This window comes from Lissotriton helveticus, chromosome 5_1 (genome assembly GCF_964261635.1).
Source record: "Lissotriton helveticus chromosome 5_1, aLisHel1.1, whole genome shotgun sequence".
Taxonomy (NCBI): domain Eukaryota; kingdom Metazoa; phylum Chordata; class Amphibia; order Caudata; family Salamandridae; genus Lissotriton; species Lissotriton helveticus.
Genome location: NC_136065.1, coordinates 1,997,484,487 through 1,997,509,011, shown reverse-complemented (window position 1 = coordinate 1,997,509,011; position 24,525 = coordinate 1,997,484,487). Strand labels below are relative to the sequence as shown.

Genomic DNA, 24,525 nt, shown 5'->3' with positions numbered 1-24,525 from the left:
TGGCATAGTGGTCCATTGTCCCCGGTCTAGGCGGTCTGGCGGGTGTGTCCTTTTCCCCCATCTTGTCCTCTTCTCGGGGGCCTCTCGCGTAGTCAGGCCGTTTGTCGGTTGATGGCTGCGGTGGGTCTCCCTCCAAGCGGCCCAATCTCACTGGATCTCCAAACTATCTCTCAGCGCGTCAAATCCCCTCAGCACCGCACGTCCAAAGTCTCGGGCCGTCTCGTCTCACCGCTGTGCCACCACCAGTTGGGGGCCCCGTCCTGGTCTAGTCAGCCCTAGGCTAGTTTGCCTCTGACCAGATGCAGGCCTCCGTCAACCCATGCGGGCCTGTTGCTCAGCGGGCTCTGATGTCCACAGAGGCCCTCAAAAGTTCCGGCCGAGCTCACCTCCACTCGTGGCCCGCAGTTTTCAGTTCAATAATCCCCAAGGATGGGGCTCCAGGTGCAAATCCCCGAGATAGACGCTCTAGTTGGTTGCCATGGCCAGACACTACCTCCGGTGACCCTAGCGTTCTGGGCCGCGGTGCGCAACTCCATCCCCTCCGACCTGAGATCGCCGTGTCTGCCAAAGCACGGGTGAGCAGTCCTCCCGAGCCAGTCCATCCCCCGCAGTAGGGGGCCCAATCCTCGCTGTGGAGCACTAAACCAAAGGCCTGCCAATTAAGTCCTCCTCAGGGCTGAGATGTTACAGGGTGTACGATGGAGGCTAGGGGAGTAGGGCTTCAGTCACCCATCCCAAACACTCACTCACCGATGGCTCCAAGTGGTGCTCCCAGCGGCTCCACAGTCCTAGCGCCCCCCACCCCCGTGACCCCCCCCGTGATCAGGGCTCCAGAGTGTCACCGAGGCCCTCCCCCCGTCGGACAAGGCCCAGCCAGGCTCCGGCAGTCCTCCGCCCGCGTTTACCCTCGGGAGGTGAGCTCGTTACTCCCACGGCTCTAGTCACACGACTCCGGCACGTCCTCCATCTCAGTGTTGTTTCCGGGAAGGGTGGTGGGGTGGGGGGGGGGGGGGCCCCGTCCAGCTCCCCTATCTCTGTCCCCGAGTCGTCCCTCCGCAGGATCTCCAAGCGCCGTCCCGACACCCCAGTTGATTCCGCACTCTGCTCCGGTATGCTGATCCCCAGGGCCTCGCCAAGACAGGCTCAGTCGGGCACCGGCGATCTCCACTGCACGCACCTCGGGTGTGAATGGGGTCGCGAAAGCCGCCAAGCAGGTCCGTGAACGACCCCACAAATGTGCGCAGCTCACCACCGTGTCTCCGGGTTCTGGCAATCCGCCTCTGTCCCGGTTCCGTTTATGGCAGGCACCTTCACCAAGTCCCATCCGGGTTCAGGGCTGAAGGACAACGTCCAGGCGCCGTTTTCTTCGCCTCCCTCAGGTACGGTCCTTCCTCCTCATCGGCCCTCTTATATGGTCGGGGCAGATGTTTCAGCAAACTGGGTGGTCCGCAGGCATGTCGGGGTTACTTAATCTCGGCCTCACCTCTGAACGGGGCCGTAATATCCCTGGTTTATGACGGATCACGGACAGCTCGCCACGCCCCCACTTGGTTTGTTTTTTGATGTAAAAATTGCTTATTTGTGCTGCTTTCAAATGTAAAATTATTCACCAAGTTCATTTTTATGGAATGTTCCTGCAGTGAAAGTCAAAATCGAGACAAGCCTATTTCTGCCATTTTTATTCATGTGATCCTACTTGATATTAATGATATAATATCAGATGAGATAAGTGCACGCAGGGCACGTGATATAGTCAAGGAGCTGTGGAGCGCTCTAACCTCACATACGAGGCGTTTTACCAGTTAGGTTTGTGGGGTCCAGCTGAGACTTGATAAACAAAACCAAAATCTCAATTTCTTTAGTCTCATTTCATTCAACTCATGATACACTCTGGGAAAAAGTAATGTTAAATAACAGGAACCTACCCGCTTATTTGGAATAGTGAAATAAGCGATTTAACCACAGCAATGTTAAATACCTCTAAACATAGGCTAAAAAGCAAACATATTCTTTGTTAACTATAGAACTTTATCGGCACCCACTCACTCCTATTATTCTTGAAGCTTCCCAATCATCATGTTTCTCACACATCATGCAAATAACCCCCTTCTTCCCTTGATTAATTCTAAGTCTAGGATGCTTCTTCTAATTTCTAAATCTCTTCATTTCTTCCTGTAAACAAATCTCTAGTTTCTTCAGTGTTTCTATTAAATTTAATTCTCTTTTCATCAAATTCTCTAAATTGAATTACACTCCACTTCACCCATATTACACACAATTTGCTCGTTAGTAGTATTAGATATTTGGTAAAGCATAATGGGCCTATTTTTCTTATTAACCGAAATCAAATTCTTCATTCCAGGTAACTCATAAAATGGTATTTTGTAGCCCATCTAGAACTCCACCAATAAATTATTTTTCAATTAAAGTGTAAAATAAATACGACAGGCCGCTGATAGGTCTAGGAGGATAAATAGGCAGCATCTGTATGTGTCCAGCACCTTGTGTGTGTCATCGGTTATGTTCAGTAGGGCTGTTTCAGTGCTACATCCTTTTGTAAATCCTGACTGTAGTGATTCAAGAAGATTGTTGAAATCAATGTGTTGTTTGAGTAGGGAGAGAACGCATTTCTCAAGTATTATTGGGCAGGAAGAGAAGGTTGGAAATGGTTCTGAAATTGTTGAGGTAATCTGGGTCAGTACCTGGTTTCTGTAGTAAGAGAGTGACTTGTTATAGTTTGAGGCAGTGGGGCATCAACCAATTGCTCAGGGAGCTGGTTATCTTGGTCCAGAGTGGTGTTAAGGCATTGTTGAGGCTATGCCATGGAGGCCGGAGGAGGATCTGCAAGGTGAGAGGAGGTCTTGGAATTCGCTCCTGTGAGATGAGGGAGGTTTGTATTAACTCCATCATTCTCTGGGTGGGGGGTGGGGGGTCGCCCCTTACGAGTTCAGCAAAGATGCATACTGAGAGGAGGGTTTCCAGTCGATGGCTGAGTATGGCGTTATAGGGAGACATCATTCCGTCTTCTAGATCATCCATGGGAATCTAACTTGTGTTGTGGGTCCATTCTATGGTTTTTGAGCATGAATTATTGTTTGGTTAAGGTGGAACAGAATGATGTGGTAGTCCGATCAGTCGATTGGAAAGAAGTTGTCAATACTTGCTGCTTCATTGCGGGCTATAATAGCGTCCAGACCTTTGAACGGACAGTGGTATTGAGCTAGGTGAAACACTGCCACTCAGGAAAATTGCGCATATATTAGTTTCAATAGATCCTGAATTCTGGACGGTGCTGTAAGGTGAGGAGAACCACCAACCTCCCCCAAAATTGCAGCTGAGACCACTGAATAAACAAAGGAAATCCTCAGCACACATCTCTAGTGTATCTAAACATTTATCTGCACTTTGTATGCATAAATATTATCACAGTATTTTGAGTTTCTTGTTTTTCTTTCTTTATTCTTATAGTTTCTCTTCAGCCGACACGCGTTTCGTCGCATACACTGGGAAACCATCCCGCAACTTTCTCAAGGCTCTACAATCTTTGGTATATTCCTTCCCTATGTGGTGATAATTCCCACAAAATATATGTCTTCTGCGTTAAAATCGGTTCTTCATTCAGGAAAAGTCTCCGTCTGACCAATCCACAGGCTCGCAAGGACAGCTCTGTCATCAACATGGCCCACAACCATGACTATCGAGTGCGAGAACCTCACTCGTAGAGCCTTGAGAAAGTCGTGGGACGATTTCCCAGTGTAGGCGATGAAACACATGTCGGCTGAAGAGAAACAAATAGTTTCTTACCTGTCGGTGTAGTTTTGCAGCTTGAAGATCTTTCTGGATTCACTATGCTGTGCATTATTCCACGGTCTAATGGTTGGGTCCGGAATCATAGTCTTTTTTCTGGGGGTTTTTTCGTAGCCCAGGTGAGCGTCGACATCCCACCTTTTGGTGTCCTTCCTGTGACGTCGGCACGCTTCCTGCGGAAGCTCCCACCTTTGGGCGCCATCTTCGGATTCTTTTTTTCTTGTTTTTGTCTGATGTCCGTTCATCCGTTTCCAATCTTTTCAAGTTCTTCCTTAATGTAGGGGTCGGTTTTGAAAGGGTTTGGTCCATGGCGTTTCAGGTTGCTGGACAGTGTAGAGGTGGGGGTATACTGTGGAAGCTTGCATGTTTGTGCCTTCGTTGATCTTGGAAATTAAAAAGGAGTCTTCATTTTTGCTGCAGCGAATAAGAAATTCTGACTTTATCGTTATCAAGATATAGAGGCTGAGAAGTTAATTCTCAATTTAGATTGTGGGGACATTAGGGTGTGAGTACAGTAGAGTTAAAATTAGTGTGCAGCTAGCCGATTGAGGATGGCCGCTGTTCTTGGTGTTTAGTTGGTGGAGTGTGGCCAATCCAAGATGTCTGCTGCTTTTCAAGTTTTAGTCTTCTTTCTAATGATATGCCCAAATCAAGATCACTGTTGATCTTGGTGATTTGTGTCTGCTATTCTTGGTGTTTAGTTGGTTGGAAGGCGTGTACCATAAGATGGCCACCACATCTATTGTTTGCCTTCTTTCTATTGTTTCAGTCTTCTTTCTATTGATTCAGCCCGTTTTCATTCTTACTGCGGTCCCCTCATGTAGGTGGCAAAATGGCAGCCCAGAAAGTGGGGGGGGGAATGGGACCCCAGACCTCAACTGATGATGCACAGACAATGCTGTTTTACAGAGGTCTAGCCCACAAAAATGGATTTATCCCAGCGAGGAGCTGGCGAGTATCAGTAAGCTCGTCCAGTGGGTTTTCCTTGTGAGCGCCTGTATTACCTTAGGCGCAATACTCAATTGACTGCTTCAGTTGTACCCAATTACTTGAGGGCCATGTGGTAGCCTGCAGCAAGGAGTTGGTAAGTATCAAGGGGCTCGTAGGGTGAATTTTTCGAGCGATCTCTCGGTTTTCCCGATTCAACCCAGATCTGTGACTGGGGGTGAGTGTCTGAAAAGTTTCAACGTTCCATCCATCATCTTCTTGTGCTTGTTTGGTTCGCCCTAAGTTGGTAGGGTATGCCCAGACGTGGGTCCCTTGCTCACTTTGGCACTGGATTAAGCTAGCCTGGCTGATGAGGGGTGTAACTCCGAAACCAGCCCCAGGATGCTTTTTTTCGGTCCAGGGAAGACCTGGCTTGGCAGTTCGGACTGGACATGTGGTACAGATTCAAAACTGATTTGCATATAGCTGGGTCTGAACTAGGATAGATTCAACCCAGATCTGTGACTAGGAGTGAGTGTCTGAAAAGTTTCAGCGCTCCGTCCATCTCCTTGTTTTTGCTGTGCTCTATTGCCAAAGTATGAATAATATCAGAACAGGAAAAAATAGCCCATACGTTTTACAGCAGAGACCCTCCGACACAGAGGCTCGGAGATGCAGATCACTGGAAAAAGTTACAACACAAAGAAATATGAAGAAGCTAGGAATAAAAAAACAGAAGGACCATCTTCAGTTACCTGCAAAGCTGCAGACCCATCTCCACTCTAGAAAAAAAACACAGAATACAAACTGTAAAAAAAGAAACAGCACATATACTACTTGAGAACTTAAATCAGAAATTGGAATACAAAAGATGCATTTAAAGTGGCAATGTTTTGAAATCTAATTCATAAAAAAAGGCAATTACCCATAAAGCATACTCTAAACTCCAACAGTTCACCATCCTTTAATCCAATCCTAATTAATCCATAAAGATGACCTAGGCTGAATCTATTCCTATGCTTTAGCCTAAACCCACCCTTACAATAACCCTAACCTTGTGCCTTACCATAACAATTAACCTAAGATGACCCTTTATCCTAACAAACCCATATCCTTAACCCTAAACTTTATCTATAACCCATACCTACTCCCTTACTACGTCCTAAACCCTACCCTTGACCTTACCCTTAAACAGACCCATTCAAAAATCACTTGCACTTCAAAGTAAACAAACTGTTTTTATAAAAACACATTTCATTAAAAAAAGTTTTAATGCAACCATTTACTTGAAATATTTTTTTTATATAGTACAACTTCTTTGTGCTAAGACTGCTCGCATTTTTACAGCAAACATACAATATAGAACATCATTCGAGATCCTATGCACATTACTTAGTGTAAAGATGAGTGTGTTGTCTGCAAGACAAACAAATACTTTTGATTTCCACTATATCCCTGTACTAACAGGATTGTGGAAGAGTTACCAGAAAAAACACTCCCTGCACAGAGAATAGCATGGTGGATTTGGGTTAGTACTGCAGTCCACTGGGTTACTTTAACTTGGGACGTTATTATGATGTCTGTTGGAAAGGCTCTGAACGGCATTCGGTTTGTCAGAATCCATATCGGAACCTGTGTTTCCGACCGACTCAGAAACATATCTGACCGACCGATTACGATAGTCTGAAACCGTTCAGATTTTCCAACTCGGTTCCGAACGGCATTTGGAGAAACAGTCGGTCGCAGCCAACTCGTACAGGTCTAGGGACCGCGTTTCCGACTGATGTATTATGATTTCGAATTCGGAAAGTCTTTCTAACTCGGTTTGTCCGACACAGATCGGATGTCAAACAGACTTTAGGGGCTCCTAGCAGGCCTCCCTTCACCCGGGCCTCCGGTTGGGTCCGTCGGGGTACTGATGGGTCCCCTCTTTCCAACCATGCACGGTGTGGCAGGCACCATGGGGTGCCCGCCACAGGCAACATGGTTTTCCGCAACCACCCCTTTTAGCAATGGGAACCTGTGTTGTCGGTCGAACACAGGCTCCCATTGAAGTCAATGGGAGTCCGACCGAACGTTGTTCGGAGACATCGTAATCGGTCGGACGGTCTACCCGAATCAGATTCAGTCAGAAACTATTCCGACACAGAGTCGGTCAGAATGCTTTCCAACTGACATCGTAATGAGGCCATTAGTGTGGGTTATGTTGATTTATATAGTGCACTACTCACCCACAAGGGTATCCTGACACTTTGGCAGGTGTGTAGGTGTGTGTGATCCCATGGGAATAATCGAAAAGCCAGGCCTATAGCTTCTTGCACAATACAAGAAGTGAGGAGGAGGCTGTGATGTATTGAGGAAGGTCTTTGTGTTTTGGGCATGTAGGAGAAACAGTGGCCCCCTGCTCTGCCGTTGCGGATGTGGAGAGTGCATGCGAGTGAGAGTGTGGCAGTGTGTAAGGAGGCTGGTGGAACTGTATGCAATTGTTCAGGTATTCGTGTCCTGTGTCGTGCATAGGAACTTTGAACTGGCTGTGCTTGTGAATAAGGAGCCAGCGAAGCATTTTGAGATCGGTGTTATGGGGTGCCGCTTGGTAGATGTAGGAAGCTGGCTCTCTATATAGTAAACCAAAATGAAGAATACTGCGCAGAGAGTCCAAGTATCCCTTACTAGTGAGCAAGAGCTTGCTCTAACAATCCCAAGGTGCTCCATTTGTGGTAGTGTGGTCGAGCAGCCTAAGGATTATCAGAGGGGAGTGTTAGACATTTTTGTATACACAGACTCAAAGTAATGACACCAATTTGTAAAAATAGTACAGATTTTTATATCATTTTAGACAACAAGATTATCAGAATCTAGTAAGTACTTTTGGAGTTACAGATTTTTAGTTATTTGAAAAATTAGTCAAATAACTGTTTTGAGGAATGAGACTTGAACATGGTACTGGTATCCTATAGGAGAAACATACACTGCATAGGTACACTTGCAATCAACTTACAAGACTGTTCTTCTGGACTTGAGGTTAAGTAGGGGCCTGGGCCCAAGAAAGCACCATTAGTTCAGTTTTACCTGCCCTGGTGTGTCTGGGTGCAGAGGTGCTTTACTGGGTAGTGGCTTGAGCGCTACATGGTAAAGTGAATGGGAACAGTAGATGTGGGAAAAAGGCTGCAAGTGGGAACTGGGGTCTGGCAGAACCGAAAGGATGCTCGGCTCTTGAGGGTCTCAGGGGCACAGCCCGTTCCAGTGAACTCAGCCTGGCGGGGGGCTCGGGTGCATAGGTGTTGTTTTGGCCTTTGGGTTATGGGCCGAAACACGTTGACTGTTCTAGAATTGGAGAAGTCCTGCTTTTGAAATGTAAATAAACGAAAGGACTGTGGTACACACATCAAAGCTGATGAGGGCCGGACATTGCCTCATGTGTGGATCCTAAATGTACTACCTTCTATATGGACTGCCATTGATAAACAATAGTTGCAGCCATACTGTGTTATAAATGTCTCCGAGACAGATGAGAATCACATACATTTGATGTACAGTGAATTTGTGTTTTGTTATACCCCCCTTTTTGTGTGTAAAATAATGTGTTTTTTTTATATACTAATGTACATTTGAATTGTTTAATGTACACACATTTTCAGAGTGAGAAATGTTTTTTGCTTCTGAACAAGTCAAAATAAATGATGTTTTGTGAAGTTATATACAGTGCAAGTCATGGAGTGATATTTTCACAGCCGTAGTTGCGATATTTCTTCCAACATTATACCAGTTTTCTGTACCCATAGCCCAGGTTTTTGTGGGATTAAAAGGTCAAACCCCTAGATTTTTGGTGTCTGTTTATTATATATACATAAAAGGATGTGGCCTTAACATATGTAAAGGAGATGTTTAAACTCCAAGTCGCAAGGTCTTCTTCTGATATACAGTTGCTACTCCACACTAATGTCCCACTACATTTTGAGGAGCTTGTGCAAAGCATTTTTAACATGTATCAGCATTTCTTATTGATGAGTTCAAAAGCATTGGAGAGGAAAAATGGAACAAGTGTGAGGTTAATGATGTTTATATTACAGACCATAAAAAAACATGTTTTGGATGGTTAGCCTAATAAGGTGGCTATTTCAGAGGAGCTTGTGTCATTCTGTGGGGTTGCTGAGGTAGTAGAAGTTGAAGGTGATTTGCTTTTTTAAGAAGGGAAGTGCATTCCACCCTAAGACATGCAAGAGGTTATTCTACAATTAGCTCATGAAGGGCATCCAGGTATGCCTTTTATGAAGAGGCTAATTCGTACATGCTTTTGGTGGGCAGGTTTTGATGGGATGGCAGACAAAGTTGTAAGGGAAAGTGATGTTTTTTGCAAACAGTGAAAAGATGCCAAGGCCTACTCCGGCTCCCTTGGAGCATCTGGAAGGGCCTACCTTGCCATGGCAGAATCTTTGTTTTGACATTTCCGGGCCATTTTGCTTGTTACCCAGTGAAGCCCGTTTTGCATTAGTCCACTCGAAGTGGCCTGAGGTAAATTAGTACCTCGTTTCACTTGTGGTGCTCTCATGGAGTTCTTCAAAGAGGTTTTTGCCAAAGACAGCTGTCCTGAAGTATTGATATCAGATAATGGAGCGCAGTTAATATCCAAAGAAATGCCAAGTTTTCTTAAGTACAGTAATATTTGTTGCATCACCATGGCATTATATGAACCACAAGGTAACAGAGCGATTGAGAGGTTCAACAGTGTTTAGAAAGAGTGTAGTATGGGCGCGTGGTTGTGGTAGCAATTCGAAAGATCAACAGAGAGAATAATCGTGGTGGTATCGCATCACACCTCAGGGTACTACAGAAGTCAGTCGTTTTAGGTTATTGAGATGGAGAAATCCTGTTTCTAAATTGTGTCAGTGATGGTTTAGGAGGAAGCCTGGTGAGGGCCATGAGAAGATTGAGTTGCGAAGTATAGTTAGACGATTAAGAGAAAATAGGAGAATGTAAAGCAAGCCTATGATGCCAAATGGAGGTCAAGGTACCCCCTTTTGTAATTGGGGACTGGGTGAGGGTGCGCAAGCCTGGGTTGGAGAACAAAGGTGCACCTAGGTTTGGAAAGGCTGTGAGGATTGTCGAACAAGTTACTTACCTTTGGTAAAAATATATCTGTAAGAAACATTAGTTAGTTATAGATTCCTTACCTTGGAATTACCAGGAGTAAGACTGAATCCGGAAACTTTTTTCGTCAGCTGTACCTCTGCTCGTCGGAAGGTGCAGTCGGTCGGCTCTGCGTCCGTCCTTGGCTCCGTGGTTGCCGAGATGACGTTGCAGTAGCTACTTAGACGCCACCCTTGCGCGCTGACTTCAGTTCTGTACATGACTTTGCTTGCCAGAAACACAAAGCCATGCAATACATTGACAAAGGTGCACAAAACTAGGACCCCGAAAGGATTTCCTTAACCCTAGAAATCAGGTTGCAGAACCGGGAGGATGGGTGGTAAGGAATCTACAACGAACGGATAGTTTCTTACCTGTCGGTGTAGTTTTGCAGCTTTAAGATCTTTCAGGATTCACTATGCTGTGCATTATTCCGCGGTCTAAAGGTTGGGTCCGGAATCGTAGTCTTTGCTCTTCTTTTTTTTTCGTAGCCCAGGTGGGCGTGGACGTCCCACCTTTTGGTGTCCTTCCCGTGACGTCGGCACGCCACCCTTGGGCGCCATCTTCGGATTCTTTTTTTTCTCTCGTTTTGTGTTCGGTTTGCGAATCCTTGGCAATGTTCAAGTAAGTGATTTACCCGCTTTGTCCTTCAAGGTGTCTGTTTCAGTATTGTCCTTGTTTTACCACCTGCTTCTCCAGCCTCATCTTTCTGGCGGAGGTGGGTGGGCTCGCTAGTGAATCCAGAAAGATCTTCAAGCTGCAACTACAAAGACAGGTAAGAAACTATTCGTTATGCAGCGTGAATCTTTCTGGATTCACTATGCTGTGCATAGACTTTTAGCGGTTTGTTGCGTTTGTGGCTGCTGGGTGGAAGATGAGCGTTGGTTGTTGAATATATGTTGAAGCACCTTCTGTCCCATTTGTGCTTCCTTGTTCATTTGTATATCCACACAGTAGTGCTTAGTGAACGTGTGCACTGAAGCCCATGTTGCCGCCAGGCATATGTCTTGAATGGGTGTGTTAGCCAGGAAGGCTATCGTTGCTCCCTTTTTCCTAGTAGAGTGGGCCCGTGCCCCCTCTGCTAGTTCTTGGTCTGCTTGTTTGTGGCAGAATTGTATAGTTTGTGCGATCCATCATGCGATGGTTCCCTTTGTTACTGGTCTACCCAGGAAACTGCTTGCGAAGGACACAAAGAACTGATTTGTCTTCCTGTGTTCCTTGGTTCTTTCTATGTACAGCATTACTGCCCTTCTAGCGTCCAGAGTGTGCAGTGCCCTCTCTGCACTTGTGGTCAGTTTCTGAAAGAAGCTTGGTATTTGCACGGTCTGGTCGATGTGGAACCTTGACACCACCTTTGGCATAAAGTGTGGGTCAGTTGTCATCACCACCCTATCATTGTGTATCTGGATGTAGGGTTCTTGTAGCGTTGGCGCCTGTAGCTCGCTCACCCTGTGCAGCGAGGTGATTGCCACCAAGAAGGCTGTTTTCATTGTTAGCATTTGTAGGGAGGCCTTATGAATTGGTTCAAAGGGCGCTTTCATGAACTCTGTTAGGACTAAATTGAGGTTCCATGCCGGAGGCGGCATCCTCTTTGGAGGTGCGATCGTCTTTGCCCCTTCCAGGAATCTCTTTACTATATGTGATGTGAAGAAACTCTTCCCCGTTTCTCCTCTTGTGTAGGCCACTATTGCTGCCAGGTGTACTCTCAGTGAGGATGAACTTAGCTTTGCCTTCAGCAGGTGCGTGAGATACCTTAGCACCGTTGACTCTTGTCATCTTGTGTAGCTTCTTCTTGCTGCACCACTGTGTGAACCTCTTCCATTTCGCCACATAGCACCTTCGTGTGCTAGGTCTCCTTGCCTCTCGTAGTACCCCCAGGGTGCTCTCAGGTAACCTCAGGTGCGCGAACTCAATGTCTTCAGGAGCCATGCTGCTAGGCTGAGCCTCTCTAGCTCTGGGTGTAGTACCTCTCCGTTTTGTATTGAGAGTCAGTCTTTTCTTTTCCCTAACTTGTGGGGGGCGCCTTGTGCCATTTCCATTATCTGTGAGTACCAGGTCTGCCTGGCCCACTGTGGTGCCACCAGGATCAGAGTCATGTTGCTGGTTCTGCACTTTTTGAGTACTCTGTATCAGTGGTATCGGGGGAAAAGCGTAAGCAAATGTTTTCGACCAGCTTATCCATAGGGCATTCCCCAGGGATCCTTTCCCTGGTTGCCTGGATGCGAAGCTTTGGCATTTTGTATTCAGGAGTGTTGCAAATAGGTCTATTGTCGGTGTTCCTCACATCCTGTGCTAGGTTGGATAGCGGAGCGGCTTGTGTTCCTCCCTGTTTGTTGATGTAGAACATCGTTGTTGTGTTGCCTGTTTGGATCAACACTCTCTGGTTGTACAGTTTCGTCTGGAACGCTTTCAGGGCGAGGAACGAATAGTTTTCTTACCTGTCGGTGTAGTTTTGCAGCTTGAAGATCTTTCTGGATTCACTATGCTGTGCATTATTCCGCGGTCTTGTGGTTGGGTCCGGATTCGTAGTCTTTTCTTTTTTTTTGTAGCCCAGGTGGGCGTCGGCGTCACACCCCTTTGGGTGTATTTCCGGTGACGTCGGCATGCTTCCTGCGGAAGCTCCCACTCTTGGGCGCCATCTTCGGGTTCTTTTTTTCCGTGTTTCTTTCGTTTCCGAAGTAATGGCAATGTTCTATTCAGGTGATATTTTACCGCTTTGTACCTTCAAAGTCTTTTCCACTTTTCTATTTCCACCTCTTCTCTCTCCAGCCTCATCTTTCTGGCGGAGGTGGGTGGGTTCGCTAGTGAATCCAGAAAGATCTTCAAGCTGCAAAACTACACCGACAGGTAAGAAAACTATTCGTTTTGCAGCGTGAATCTTTCTGGATTCACTATGCTGTGCATAGATTTTGTAGCGGTTTCTCATCTCTGTGGCGGTTGGGTGGAAGATGAGCGTTGGGTATTGAATATGTGCTGTAGCACCTTCTGTCCAACTTGAGCTTCCTTGTTCATCTGTATGTCCACACAGTAGTGCTTCGTGAACGTGTGCACCGAAGCCCATGTTGCCGCCAGGCATATGTCTTGTATGGGTGTGTTAGCCAGGAAGGCTATTGTAGCCCCCTTTTTCCTAGTGGAGTGGGCACGTGTCCCCTCTGCTAGCTCTTGTCCTGCACGCTTGTGGCAGAGTTGAATTGTCTGTGCGATCCATCGTGCAATGGTCTTTTTGGTTACTGCCTTTCCCATGTAACTGTTGGCGAATGACACAAAGAACTGTTTTGTTTTCCTGTGTCCCTTCGTCCTCTCAATGTAGTGCATGACTGCCCTTCTGGCGTCCAGGGTGTGCAGAGCTCGCTCTGCGGCAGTTGTCGGTTTTTGGAAAAAACTCTGTATCTGTATAGACTGGTTCATGTGAAATTTAGATACCACCTTCGGCATGAAGTGTGGGTCAGTCCTCATCACAACTCTATCATTGTGTATTTGTATGTAGGGCTCTTGTAGCGTCAGAGCCTGAAGCTCGCTTACTCTGCGTAAGGACGTTATTGCAACCAGGAAAGCTGTTTTCATAGTTAGCATCTTTAAGGACGCCTTGTGGATTGGTTCAAAGGGCTCCTTCATGAGTTCCGTTAGGACTACGTTTAAGTTCCATGCAGGTGGCGGCACCTGCTTGGGTGGTGCGATCCTTTTCGCACCCTCTAGGAATCTCTTCACCACCTGTGATGTGAAGAAACTCCTGCAAGTTTCTCCCCTTGAGTAGGCGACTATCGCTGCCAAGTGAACTCTCAAGGAGGATGAGCTAAGGTTCTTCTCTAGCAAGTGCGTCAGGTACTTTAGCACTGTGGAGTCCGTCTTCATTTTATTGTGAAGTCTTTCTTGTCTGCACCATATTGTGAAACTTTTTCCATTTCGCAACATAGCACTTCCGAGTGCTAGGTCTTCTTGCCTCCCGAAGTACCCTCAGGGTACCTTCTGGCAATCTTAAATGTGCGAACTCTATGTCCTCAGGAGCCACGCTACTAGGCTCATGTTCTCTGGCTCTGGGTGGAGCACCTCTCCGTTCTGCATGGAGAGTAAGTCTTTCCTCCTGCTGAATCTGTGGAGTGCACACGGTCATCTCCATGATCTGCGAGTACCATGTCTGCCTCGCCCACTGTGGTGCGACCAGTATCAGTGTCATGTTGCTCGCTCTGCATTTGCTCAGTACTCTGTGCATCAGTGGTATCGGGGGAAAGGCGTAGGCAAATGTCCTTGACCAATCTATCCATAGGGCATTCCCTAGTGATCCTTCCTCGGGCTGCCTGGATGCGAAGTTTTGGCATTTTGCCTTCTGGCGTGTGGCAAACAGGTCCACCGATGGAGTTCCCCACCTGTCGAATAGGCGCCTTGTCTCCTGAGCATTGAGCTCCCACTCGTGGGATGCCGATGTCTGCCTGCTGAGCCAGTCTGCTTGTATGTTGTCCTTCCCTGGCAGGTGTATGGCTAGCAGGTCTATCTTGAGAGGGATGGCCCATCTCCATATCTCCTGCGCCAGCGTTGAAAGCGGGGCTGACTGTGTGCCCCCCTGCTTGTTGATGTAGAACATCGCAGTGGTATTGTCTGTTTGTATCAACACCTTGTGTTTGTACAGTCTTGTTTGAAAGGCTTTCAATGCAAGGAAGATTGTCTTCAATTCCAAGTAATTGATGTGCTTTGTCGCATCTGTTGGTGTCCACAGACCCCTCACCTTGAGCTCCTCCATGTGAGCGCCCCATCCCTTCAGGGATGCGTCTGTGGTGATGGTCACTGTTGGCGTTGGGGGCGTTAGAGGCTTTCCCCTTGCTATGTTCTCCATGGTCCACCATGTCATCTCCTTCTGCACTGCGTGCGTTACAACCACTAGATCCTCCCAACTGCCTGTAGCTTGTGACCATTGCTCCTGTAGCCATTCTTGAATGGGTCTCATGTGGAGTCGTACATTCGGTACCAGGTGGATGCATGATGCCATCATCCCCATGATCTTGCTCGCAGTCCTCACTGTCCGAGCTTGTCCTTTCCGGTAGAGGCGAGTTTCCTTCACCAGCGCCCTCGCCCTCTTCTCGCTGGGGAACACCTTGCCCTGTAAGGTGTTGATCTGTGCTCCCAGGAAGATCTTCACTTGTTCTGGCTCCATTGATTTCTTCCAATGGATGGAGAACCCCAGGCTTATGAGCGTGCTTGTCACTGTATGTGCGTGCAGCTTGCATTTCTGGTATGAGTTTGCTTTCACCAGCCAGTCGTCCAGGTAAGGGTATACGTGTATCCCTTGCCTTCTTAGGTGCGCTGCGACTGCTGCGAGGCACTTTGTGAAAACTCTTGGTGCTGATTTTAGACCCGACGGCCAGTGTCGTGAACTGGTAGTGGCTTTCTCCGACGGTGAACCTGAGCATGTGCTTGTGCTTTCTGTTCATTGGAATGTGCAGGTATGCGTCTTTGAGGTCTATTGTGACCATGAAGTCCCCGGTCTGCAATTGTGGGAGCACCTCTTGCAGGGAGGTCATTTTGAATTTTTGCGTTCTTATGAATTTGTTCATGAACCGTAAATCGAGAATGGGTCTCATTGTCTCGTCTACTTTTGGTACCAGGAAGTACGTTGAGTATACTCCTGTGTTTCTTTCCTTGAAGGGTACCCGTTCTATGGCCTGCTTCTGCAGGAGTTCTTTTGCTTCTTCCTGAAGGCACTGCAGCTGCTTGCTTGCTAGTGGCTTTCTTTTTGGTTTTCTGCTTGTTGGCCTCCCCTCCAACTCTATGCAGTATCCGAATTGGATAATGTTGAGGACCCATTTGTCTGATGTGATTTCTCTCCACTCTTGGAGGTGGAATCTTAATCTTCCTCCCACTGGTGTCATGTGGTCGTAGGTGTCTAGTTTGTCTTGACCCATCTGTACGTGCTGCCCCCTGGGGTCTTTTTTGTGGGCGGGCACACAGATTTTTTTGAAGTCACTTGGAGGTGGGCTGCTGCCCCCCTCTTCTATTTTGTCCCCGTCCATTTCTCCCTCGAAAGGACTGGCCTCTTTGTTGGTACTGCCAGGACTGCTTCCGATGACCCTGCTGAGTCTGCGAGTCTGCCTGGTGCGTTTGCTGGAAAGCCTGGTGTGATGTACCTGGCTGGTTTCCGCCTCTCCCGCCGGGCCTCCGTGACGGGGTGCCCCTCTTGTTCCCTCTGAACTGCAATGCTCCCATGGATCTTGCTGTTTCGTTATCTTTCTTCAGTTGGCTGAGCGTTTCATCAACTGTTGATCCGAAAAGCGTGCTGCCGTTGAACGGTGTGTTCAGGATGCGGTGTTGCACCTCCGGTTTGAAACCGGATATCCTGAGCCAGGCGTGCCTCCTTTCCGTGACGCCCATCATCATGAGCCTGCTGGCGGTGTCTGCCCCATCCAGGGCCGTCTTAAGGCAAGAATTTGCTGCGTTTTTCCCCTCTTCAACCACCTTTTCGGCTTTCTGTCTGGCATCCTGGGGCAAGTCCTTCACCAACTGCCCCAGTCCCTCCATGATTTGGTACATGTGCCTGTTTATCAGGGCGTTGGAATTGGCCATGGGCCAGTGGGTCGCGGCATTCCGTTCGATCCTTCTGCCCACCAGATCCATCCTTTTGCTCTCCTTATCCGGTGGTGGGCCCGAGGTAGTGGGTACGTTAGCCCTCCTCCTTGCTGTGGCCGTGATAATGGAGTCTGCGGAGACCGCTCCCTGAATGTAGGCCGGGTCCTTTGTGGCATGCTTGTACTTCTTCTCAGTTCTGGGAGTTACTGCCTTGCATGTTGCGGGCTCCCTGAAAGCTTCCTTCCCCTGAGCCAAGACGCTCTCGAGCATTGGAAGGAACTGGCTCCTCGTTTGTGTTGGGAGCAATGTTTCTAGAAGTAAGTCTGCTTTCTGCTTCTCTTCGTCGAGCTTGAGCTTGAAAGCTGCTGCGGCAGCTTGTATCACCGAGTTGTAGGCCCCGATGTCGTCCGGCGGCGAGGGCCTCGAGGGGTAAGTGTCGACCACCTCCTCCGGGCTGTCGGTGTCGACATCTATGTAATCTACCTCCTGTAGGTCAGAGGGTGTCGAGTCTGCGTCCGTCCTGCTTTCCTCTTCCTCCCCATAGTTGTAACTATCGTAGGGATTCTCGTACTCCTCCTGGTCGTCGATCACCTCGACGTCCTGGTCTTGTTCCTCGACGACTTCGGCGATCTCTTCCTCCTCCTTGACTGCCTCCATCACCGGTGGCTTGGTCTTGTGAGGGATCGTGAAGGCCTTCATCTTTGCATCGAAATCTTTCTTCCGCTGCATGATGTTCTCCATTTCGGCCTCGAGGCGCCTTCTCTTCTTCTCCATCTCTGCCGCGTGCTCCGCGTCGGATGGGTCGGCCGTTCTTTTCGGCGGGTGGTTCGTCGCCGTACCTTTCGGCGTCGAAGTTTTCGACGTCGACGTCGGACCGGGTCTTGGGTCTCTGGTCGTCGTCGTCAGTCTTGGGTCTTTCTCCCTCGGCGTCGATCGATCCTTTTCGGGGACGATTTTCGACGTTTTCTGCTGATCAGCAGCCCTCGGCGCCGGGGACTCCTTCTCGGAGGATCCGCTGGGCCTGGGAGTAGTCGCGGACGCCGCCTTTTTTGGCGTCGGCGTTTTGGGGGTCTTGCCCTCTATTTTTCTAGACTCAGAGTCTCTCGGGTTCTTGGGGGCCGAAGAGTCTCCTACCTTGTCAGAAGTCTTCGTGTAATCGGTCTCTACGACCGTGTAGCTGTCGTCTTCGGCGGCAGCGTTGTCTTCTTCCTCAGAGGACATCCCCAGCTCGTAGAGGGACGGAGTCGGGGCCTTCCCCTGCAGGGTGGCGTGTGCTACCCTCTGCCTCTCTCTCACGCGAAGTGTCTTCGGGGCGAAGGCGGAACAGGCGTTGCAGTCTCCGCTTTCGTGGTCCACCGGTAGGCAAAGGTTGCATACCGGGTGCTGGTCCTTCTGCGCGTACTTGGTGGCAGTTACGGCAGAACTTGAACGGCGTGTTGTCCATCATCGAGCGTCCAGGGCCTCTCTGGTCGCGTGTTCGTCGACGGTCGATGATCTCGATGAAAAAACACCTTCTCCTTGCCGGCTTTTCGTCGATGAAGTCCCCTGCAGTCTTCAGATGACTTCTCGTCTTTTTCTGTATTTTCTTTCTTCTTTCTCCAAAAATGTCTGGAGCCCAAACGGGAACGATCCAGACCCGACCGCGTAAAAAAAAGAATCTGAAGATGGCGTCCAAGAGTGGGAGCTTCCGCAGGAAGCATGCCGACGTCACTGGAAATACACCCAAAGGGGTGTGACGCCGACGCCCACCTGGGCTACAAAAAAAAAAACAAAGAAAAGACTACGAATCCGGACCCAACCACAAGACCGCGGAATAATGCACAGCATAGTGAATCCAGAAAGATTCACGCTGCAAAACATGGTCTTTAGTTCCAGGTAGTTGATGTGTTTGACCGCATCCGCTGGAGTCCACAGACCCCTCACCCTGAGCTTGCTCATGTGTGCTCCCCATCCCTTCTGGGATGCGTCTGTGGTGATGGTCACCGTTGGGGTCGGTGGTATTAGAGGCTTCAGTTCTGATATGTTCTCCTTGCTCCACCACGACATCTCCTCCTGCACTGCGTGCGTTACAACCACTAGATCTTCCCAACTTTCTGTAGCCTGTGACCATTGTTCTTGCAGTCATTCCTGGAATGGTCTCATGTGGAGGCGTAAATTTGGTGCCAAATGTATGCAGGAGGCCATCATGCCCATGACCTTGCTCGCTGTCAGAGCTCGCCCGTTCTGGTAGAGGCGCGTCTCCTTCAGCAGTGCCAGTGTCCTTTTGTCGCTGGCAAACACCTTGCTCCGTATTGTGTTGATCTGTGCTCCTAGGAAGATTTTTACTTGCTCTGGTTCCATGGAGGATTTCCCCCAGTGAATGGAGAAACCCAGGCCCACCAGTGTACTTGTCACATGCTCCGCGTGCTCCTCGCTTGTCCTGTGTGAACTTGCCTTTATTAGCCAGTCGTCCAGGTATGGGTATACATGGATCCCTTCCTAGGTGCGCTGCCACTGCTGCAAGGCACTTGGTGAAAACCCTTGGTGCGGATTTTAGTCCGAATGCTAGGGCTGTGAACTGGTAGTGATCTTTGTTGAAGGTAAACCTCAGTAGGTGTTTGTGCTGCCTGTTCATTGGGATGTGCAGGTAGGCATCTTTGAGGTCTATGGTGGCCATGAAGTCTCCGTTCCTTATTTGAGGAATGACCTCTTGTAGGTACGTCATTTTGAACTTTTGTGTTTTTATGAACTTGTTCAGGAACCTTAGGTCCAAGATGGGTCTCAGTGTTTCGTCCACCTTTGGCACGCGGAAGTATGTTGAGTACACTCCCTTGTTCCTTTCTCGGTATGGTACTGGCTCGATGGCCTCTTTTGAGGATGTCCTTCGCTTCCTTTTGAAGTAGCTCTAGCTCCTTTCCTGACTGCGCCCTCCTTTTTGGTTTCCTGTTTGGTGGCGTCTTTTCCAGTTCTATGCAGCATCCAAACTGTATGATGTTGAGTACCCATTTGTCTGTGGTTATCTACTTCCATTCCTGGAGGAAATGACTTAGCCTGCCTCCTACTGGTGTTACATGGTCGTTGATGGTTGGTCCATGTAACCCTGTGTTGGTCTTTTTTTGCTCCACCCTGGGAGGAATTGCGCGGGTGGGCACGTATTGCGTGAAGGAGTCACTCAGAGTTGGGTTGTTGGCCCCCTCTTATTTTGACCACGTCCCTTCCCCCTACCGCTAAAGGACTGGCCCCTCTGCTGGTGGTGCCAGGTTTGTCTCTGGTGTCCTTGCTGTGTTTGGCTGTCGCCATGTTGTGACTGTTGGAATGTCTGGTGTGACGTTCCTGGCTGGTTACCCCCCTTCCGTTCGGTCTCCGTGACGGGGTACCCCTCTTTGTTCCACTGAATTGTAAGGCCCCCATGGACCTTGCAGTTTCGTTTTCTTTCTTCAGCTGGGTGAGATTTTCATCCACCGGCGGCCCAAATAGTGTCTTCCCATTGAACGGCGTGCTAAGAATGTTGTGCTGTACCTCTGATTTGAAGCCCGAGATCCTGAGCCAAGCTTGCCTTCTCTCGGTGACTCCCAACATCATCAATCTGCTGGAGGTGTCTGCTCCATCCAAGGCAGTTTTGAGGCAAGCATTTGCCACATTTTTCCCCTCCTCCACAAGGTGTGAGGCTCTTTGTTGGTACTTGTCTGGGAGATGCTTTATCAGCTGTCCGATCTCGTCCAGAATTTGGTACTGGTGCCTGTTCAGCAGGGCGTTTGAGTTTGCCATGCGCCAGTGCATTGCAGCATTTCTTTCTATCTTTCTCCCAGTTAGATCCATCCTCTTGCTTTCTTTGTCTGGAGGTGGTCCCGATGTCGTTGGCACTCGCCCTTTTCCTGGCGGTCGCCGCAATAATGGAATCCGCAGCAACTGATCCTCTGATGTATGGAGGATCCTTGGGCCATGACACTCAAGCATGGGGAGGTACCGGTTCCAAGTGTGCGTGGGGTGCAGGGTCTCCAGGAGGAAGTCTGCTTTCGGTTTATCCTCATCTAGCTTGACTCCAAAAGCTGTTGCCGCGTTCTTGATGACTATATTGTAGACCCCAATGTCATCTGGCGGCGAAGGCCTCGAAGGGTACGTGTCCACAGCCTCTTCTGGGCTCTCGGTGTCGAGGTCCTGCCACTCCAGGTCCTGTATCCCAGAGGATGCTGATCCGAGGGTCGTCCGCTAATCGTCTCCAACCTCCTCCTCATAGTAGAAGGCTTCCTCCTCGGGTGTTCCAGGGTCTCTGGACTTTTCGGCGGCTCTGCTGCCTCATAGTCATCCTCCTCTTCTATGTCAACGATCACCATGCTTGGCTTAGACTGGATGTTGAACCTTTTCATTCTTTCGTCGAACTCCTTCTTCCTTCGCAGGATGTTGTCCATTTCGGCCTTGAGCCTTCTTTTCTTTCTCTCCAGTTCGGCTGCCTGTTCGGCGTCGAACGGTTCGGCTGCTCTCTTCGACGTATACTTCGATGTCGACATTGGCTTCGGGTCCTTTGTCGACGCCGAATCGACCTTCGGGTCCTTCTCTTTCGAAGTCGAACGTTCCTTTTCGGGGACGTGCTTCGACGACCTTGGCTTTTCACCGGTCTTCGCCGCCTGGGAGTCCTTTTCAAAGGATCCGCTGGGCTGTTTGTCCTTGGATGCAGCTGTGGCCCTCGAGATTTTCGACACAAGTGCTCCCTTCGAGGACTTAGACTGTTTTTCGAGAGTCTGCCTCAGACTTACGAGGCTCTGTTGGGGGTTTAGGGGTCGTCGACTCTCCTCTCCTTAGAAGTCTTCTTATCGGTCTCTATGACCGTGTAGTCGTCGTCTTCTCCGGCGACGTTGTCCTCCTCGTCGCTCTAGAACCCCATGTCTCGAAGGGACGGCTGTTGGTTTTTGCACTGCATGTTGTACTTGTCCTGTCTCTGTCGCTCTCGAACCCGGAGAGTCTTCGGTGTGAAGGCGGAGCAGGCGTTGCAGTCCTTGCTCTCGTGGTCGACCGGTAGGCAGAGGTTGCAAACCGGGTGCTGACCCTTCTGCGCGTATTTGTGGTGGCAGTTACGGCTGAATTTAAATGGTGTGTTGTCCATTTCGTGCGCTCAGGGGGCCCCCTGTGTGTGCATTTTCTGTTGGACGTAGAAGATTTCGAAGTTCCCCATTCTTCTTATTCGTCCCGCCTCGATGGGGTTATCCCTCGTAGTCTTCTCAGTCTTTTCCTTGCAAAATCGACTTTCCTGTGTCTTCTTTGCTTCCAAAACTCTGGAGCCACTCGGGAACAATCCAGACCCAACGGCGGAAAAAAGAATCTGAAGATGGCGCCCAAGGGTGGGAGCTTCCGCAGGAAGCGTGCCAACGACACGGGAAGGACACCAAAAGGTGGGACTTCGACGCCCACCAGGGCTACAAAAAAAAAAAAAAAGACTACGATTCCGGACCGAACCACTAGACCGCGGAATAATGCACAGCATAGTGAATCCAGAAAGATTCACGCTGCAAAACGAATGTTTCTTACAGGTACATCGTTACCAAAAGGTAAGTCACTTGTTCATCTGAAGAAACACGTTAGTTATAGATTCCTTACCTTAGAATAGATACCCCAGAAATACCAACCCCCGTGGTGGGTCTGCGAACCAAGATCACACCAGTAAGTCCAGGAGAACAGGACGGCCAAAGAAGCCATCTCTCCGAACGTGGCTGTCCAGACAGTAGTGTTTCGTAAACGTGTGCAGTGATGCCCACATAGCTGCATGACATCTGTCATGTAGAGGGACTCCTCTTCCCAAGGGAGTAGTGGCTGCCGTCGCCCTGGTGAAATGGGCGCGTAGCCCCACTGGAGGCTCCTTTTTTAGTCAGAGAATAGCATGCTTTAATACACAAAACGACAGGCGCGGCCCTTGGAGGGAGTTCCGAGGGGCAGACAGGTGGGGTGGGGGAGGGAGGGGAGTGGTAAACAACGGAATATGGATGATTGGAGGTAAGTAAACAATTAAATTAATAAAACGATTTTTGTTGCGTGCCCTGCATTGCCAATCTGGCCAAAAAGGGACCCAAGGGGTGAACAGAGTCACAGAATTCCCTTCTGCGTCGGGTGGCGCCGGTCTGGCTCCTGGTCCACATTGGGATGGAGGCCGGGGTCGACGCCAGCCGGGGACACGACCGGCGTCGGTTGCAGCTGCAGTGCCGGAGGAAGAGGCACCGGTGGAGGTGTAATAAGGTCAACTGGTGCTGTTCCGGTTCCAGGCCTGGATCCAAGGGGGGCCAGCGGCGCCGTGGCTGGAGCCGAGGGCTGAGAAAGGCCAGGCCATCGACCGGCAGTCGGGCCACGACTTGGGGTTGTGGTGACGTGCCAGGCAAAAGAGGCACACGCAGATCGGTAACTGACATCAGTCGGGGACAGGAACCGCATGCCTTGAAACCGGGCATCCCTTCTGCACCAGGAGTCAGATATCGACAAAAGTTGGTAAAAACAGTCAGTCAAAATGTGACTGGAGGTACCGCTCTCTCGAGCGCAGAAAACAAAAGAACTGACGAATTTTGTGCCTCTGTTCACCCCTGGGGTCCCTTTTTGTCCAGATTGGCAATGCAGGGGGCGGCATCCAAGTAGCTACCGCAACGTCATCCCGGTGACCACAACGCCAACTACAGACACGGAGCCAACCAACGCCATCTTCCGACGAGCAGAGGTACTGCTGACGAAAAAACATTACGATCCATTACCGTGGGGTAATTCGGAGTTAAGGAATCTATAACTAATGGGTTTCTTTCAGATAAGGTATACAACAAAAGTGTAGTAACGTAGATGGCAAAGCATGGAATGTGAGAAGATTGGCTAAACGTAAGGGAGATATTAAGGAACACCCTGATGGTGATGAGTCTAGTTATGAGTTAGGCTCCCTGTCTTCCGTTTTTACAGATAAATACAGACCGAAAACAATTTATTTTCTTGTCTGTATTTATTTTTAAATGTGGATAAAAACAGAAATTGGGTGCTTTTTGGGTGATTCTAAACACACTTTGCCATGACTGCCAGGCCAATAACTGTGAGGATTGATAGGTAAGGGTGTTAAAAAAGAAAGGAATTTTTGTAAAGAAGCTTGAACAGCAGTAGATGTGCACGAGGCTGATACGGAAATGTGCATATTTTCATATTAGTGCATTGATTTACCATCTGCGGGTGTTCACATCACTGAAACCTAGCAGGCATTCAAACATGACTTCATATTTATTGGTTATATAAATGTGGAAATATACCAGTTTCAGTGTGATTTTTTTCACAAAACCCATAATAAATATGGATAAATACAGATAAAGATGACAAAAAACAAATATGGATAAATACAGACAAATGTAAAAAAAGGAAATACCATAAATCCTTAGTTATGAGTAATCGGTGAAGAATTGGGTTCACTACATGCAGTTGTGGTAAGGAGTGATTCATTTAATGGTAGTGGTGGAAGGGTGGTAAATGGAACCTGCAATTCCGATATTTTAAGTAGAAATGATTCTGTAGCTTCACTTGTGATGGAGCAAGGTTTCGCACGTAAAGAGACTTGCTCGGACTCAACCCTCTCAAAATAACGCATAATGTTTTAATCAACATGTTTTGTATTACTAATAATGCACCACACAACATTGCTAGCATCGAGGGGAAGGTTGACAATGTGCTTTTACTAACAGTAACTAAAATGGCCGCCGCAACGCGGGAATTTCATTGCGCGTGTGTCTGTCACACTCACGTGACATGCCGTCTTCTCTGCTTGGTGGTAAAACTTTGCAGCTGCGCACTAGAATTAAGATGGCTGCTTCACATCTCACATACTAATGCATCTGCTGCTGGTCTAATTAAACATTGTTCGTTCTGCTCAATAGGTAACGCTGTAGTTTAAATAAAGTAATGGGAATAGTGTAGAGATAAGTGGTATACAGAGTATTCATTTATACATTGTTCTAAAACCGTTTCTCTTTAACAGTATCACTAGTTCGTGTTTGGGCCTGGGATGTGTCTAAAACTCCATTTTGAAAACCCACACTGTGCATGAGCTGGAATTCTGAAGAATCCTCAAGAAATGGCATTGAATCTGTACCAGTGACAGTCATGCCTATGATGCAGATGGGAAAC

General features: G+C 48.6%; 1 protein-coding gene across 1 annotated transcript in view; it reads right to left on the bottom strand.

Annotated features, from left to right (window-relative positions):
* The window catches only part of LOC144753941 (E3 ubiquitin-protein ligase TRIM39-like), a 170,737-nt gene that overhangs the window by 77,287 nt on the left and 68,925 nt on the right, over positions 1-24,525 (bottom strand). The window contains exon 8 of the mRNA XM_078641469.1: positions 5,490-5,516. Within this exon, the coding sequence (XP_078497595.1) occupies positions 5,490-5,516 (27 nt within the window). The remainder of the gene's footprint in view (positions 1-5,489; positions 5,517-24,525) is intronic.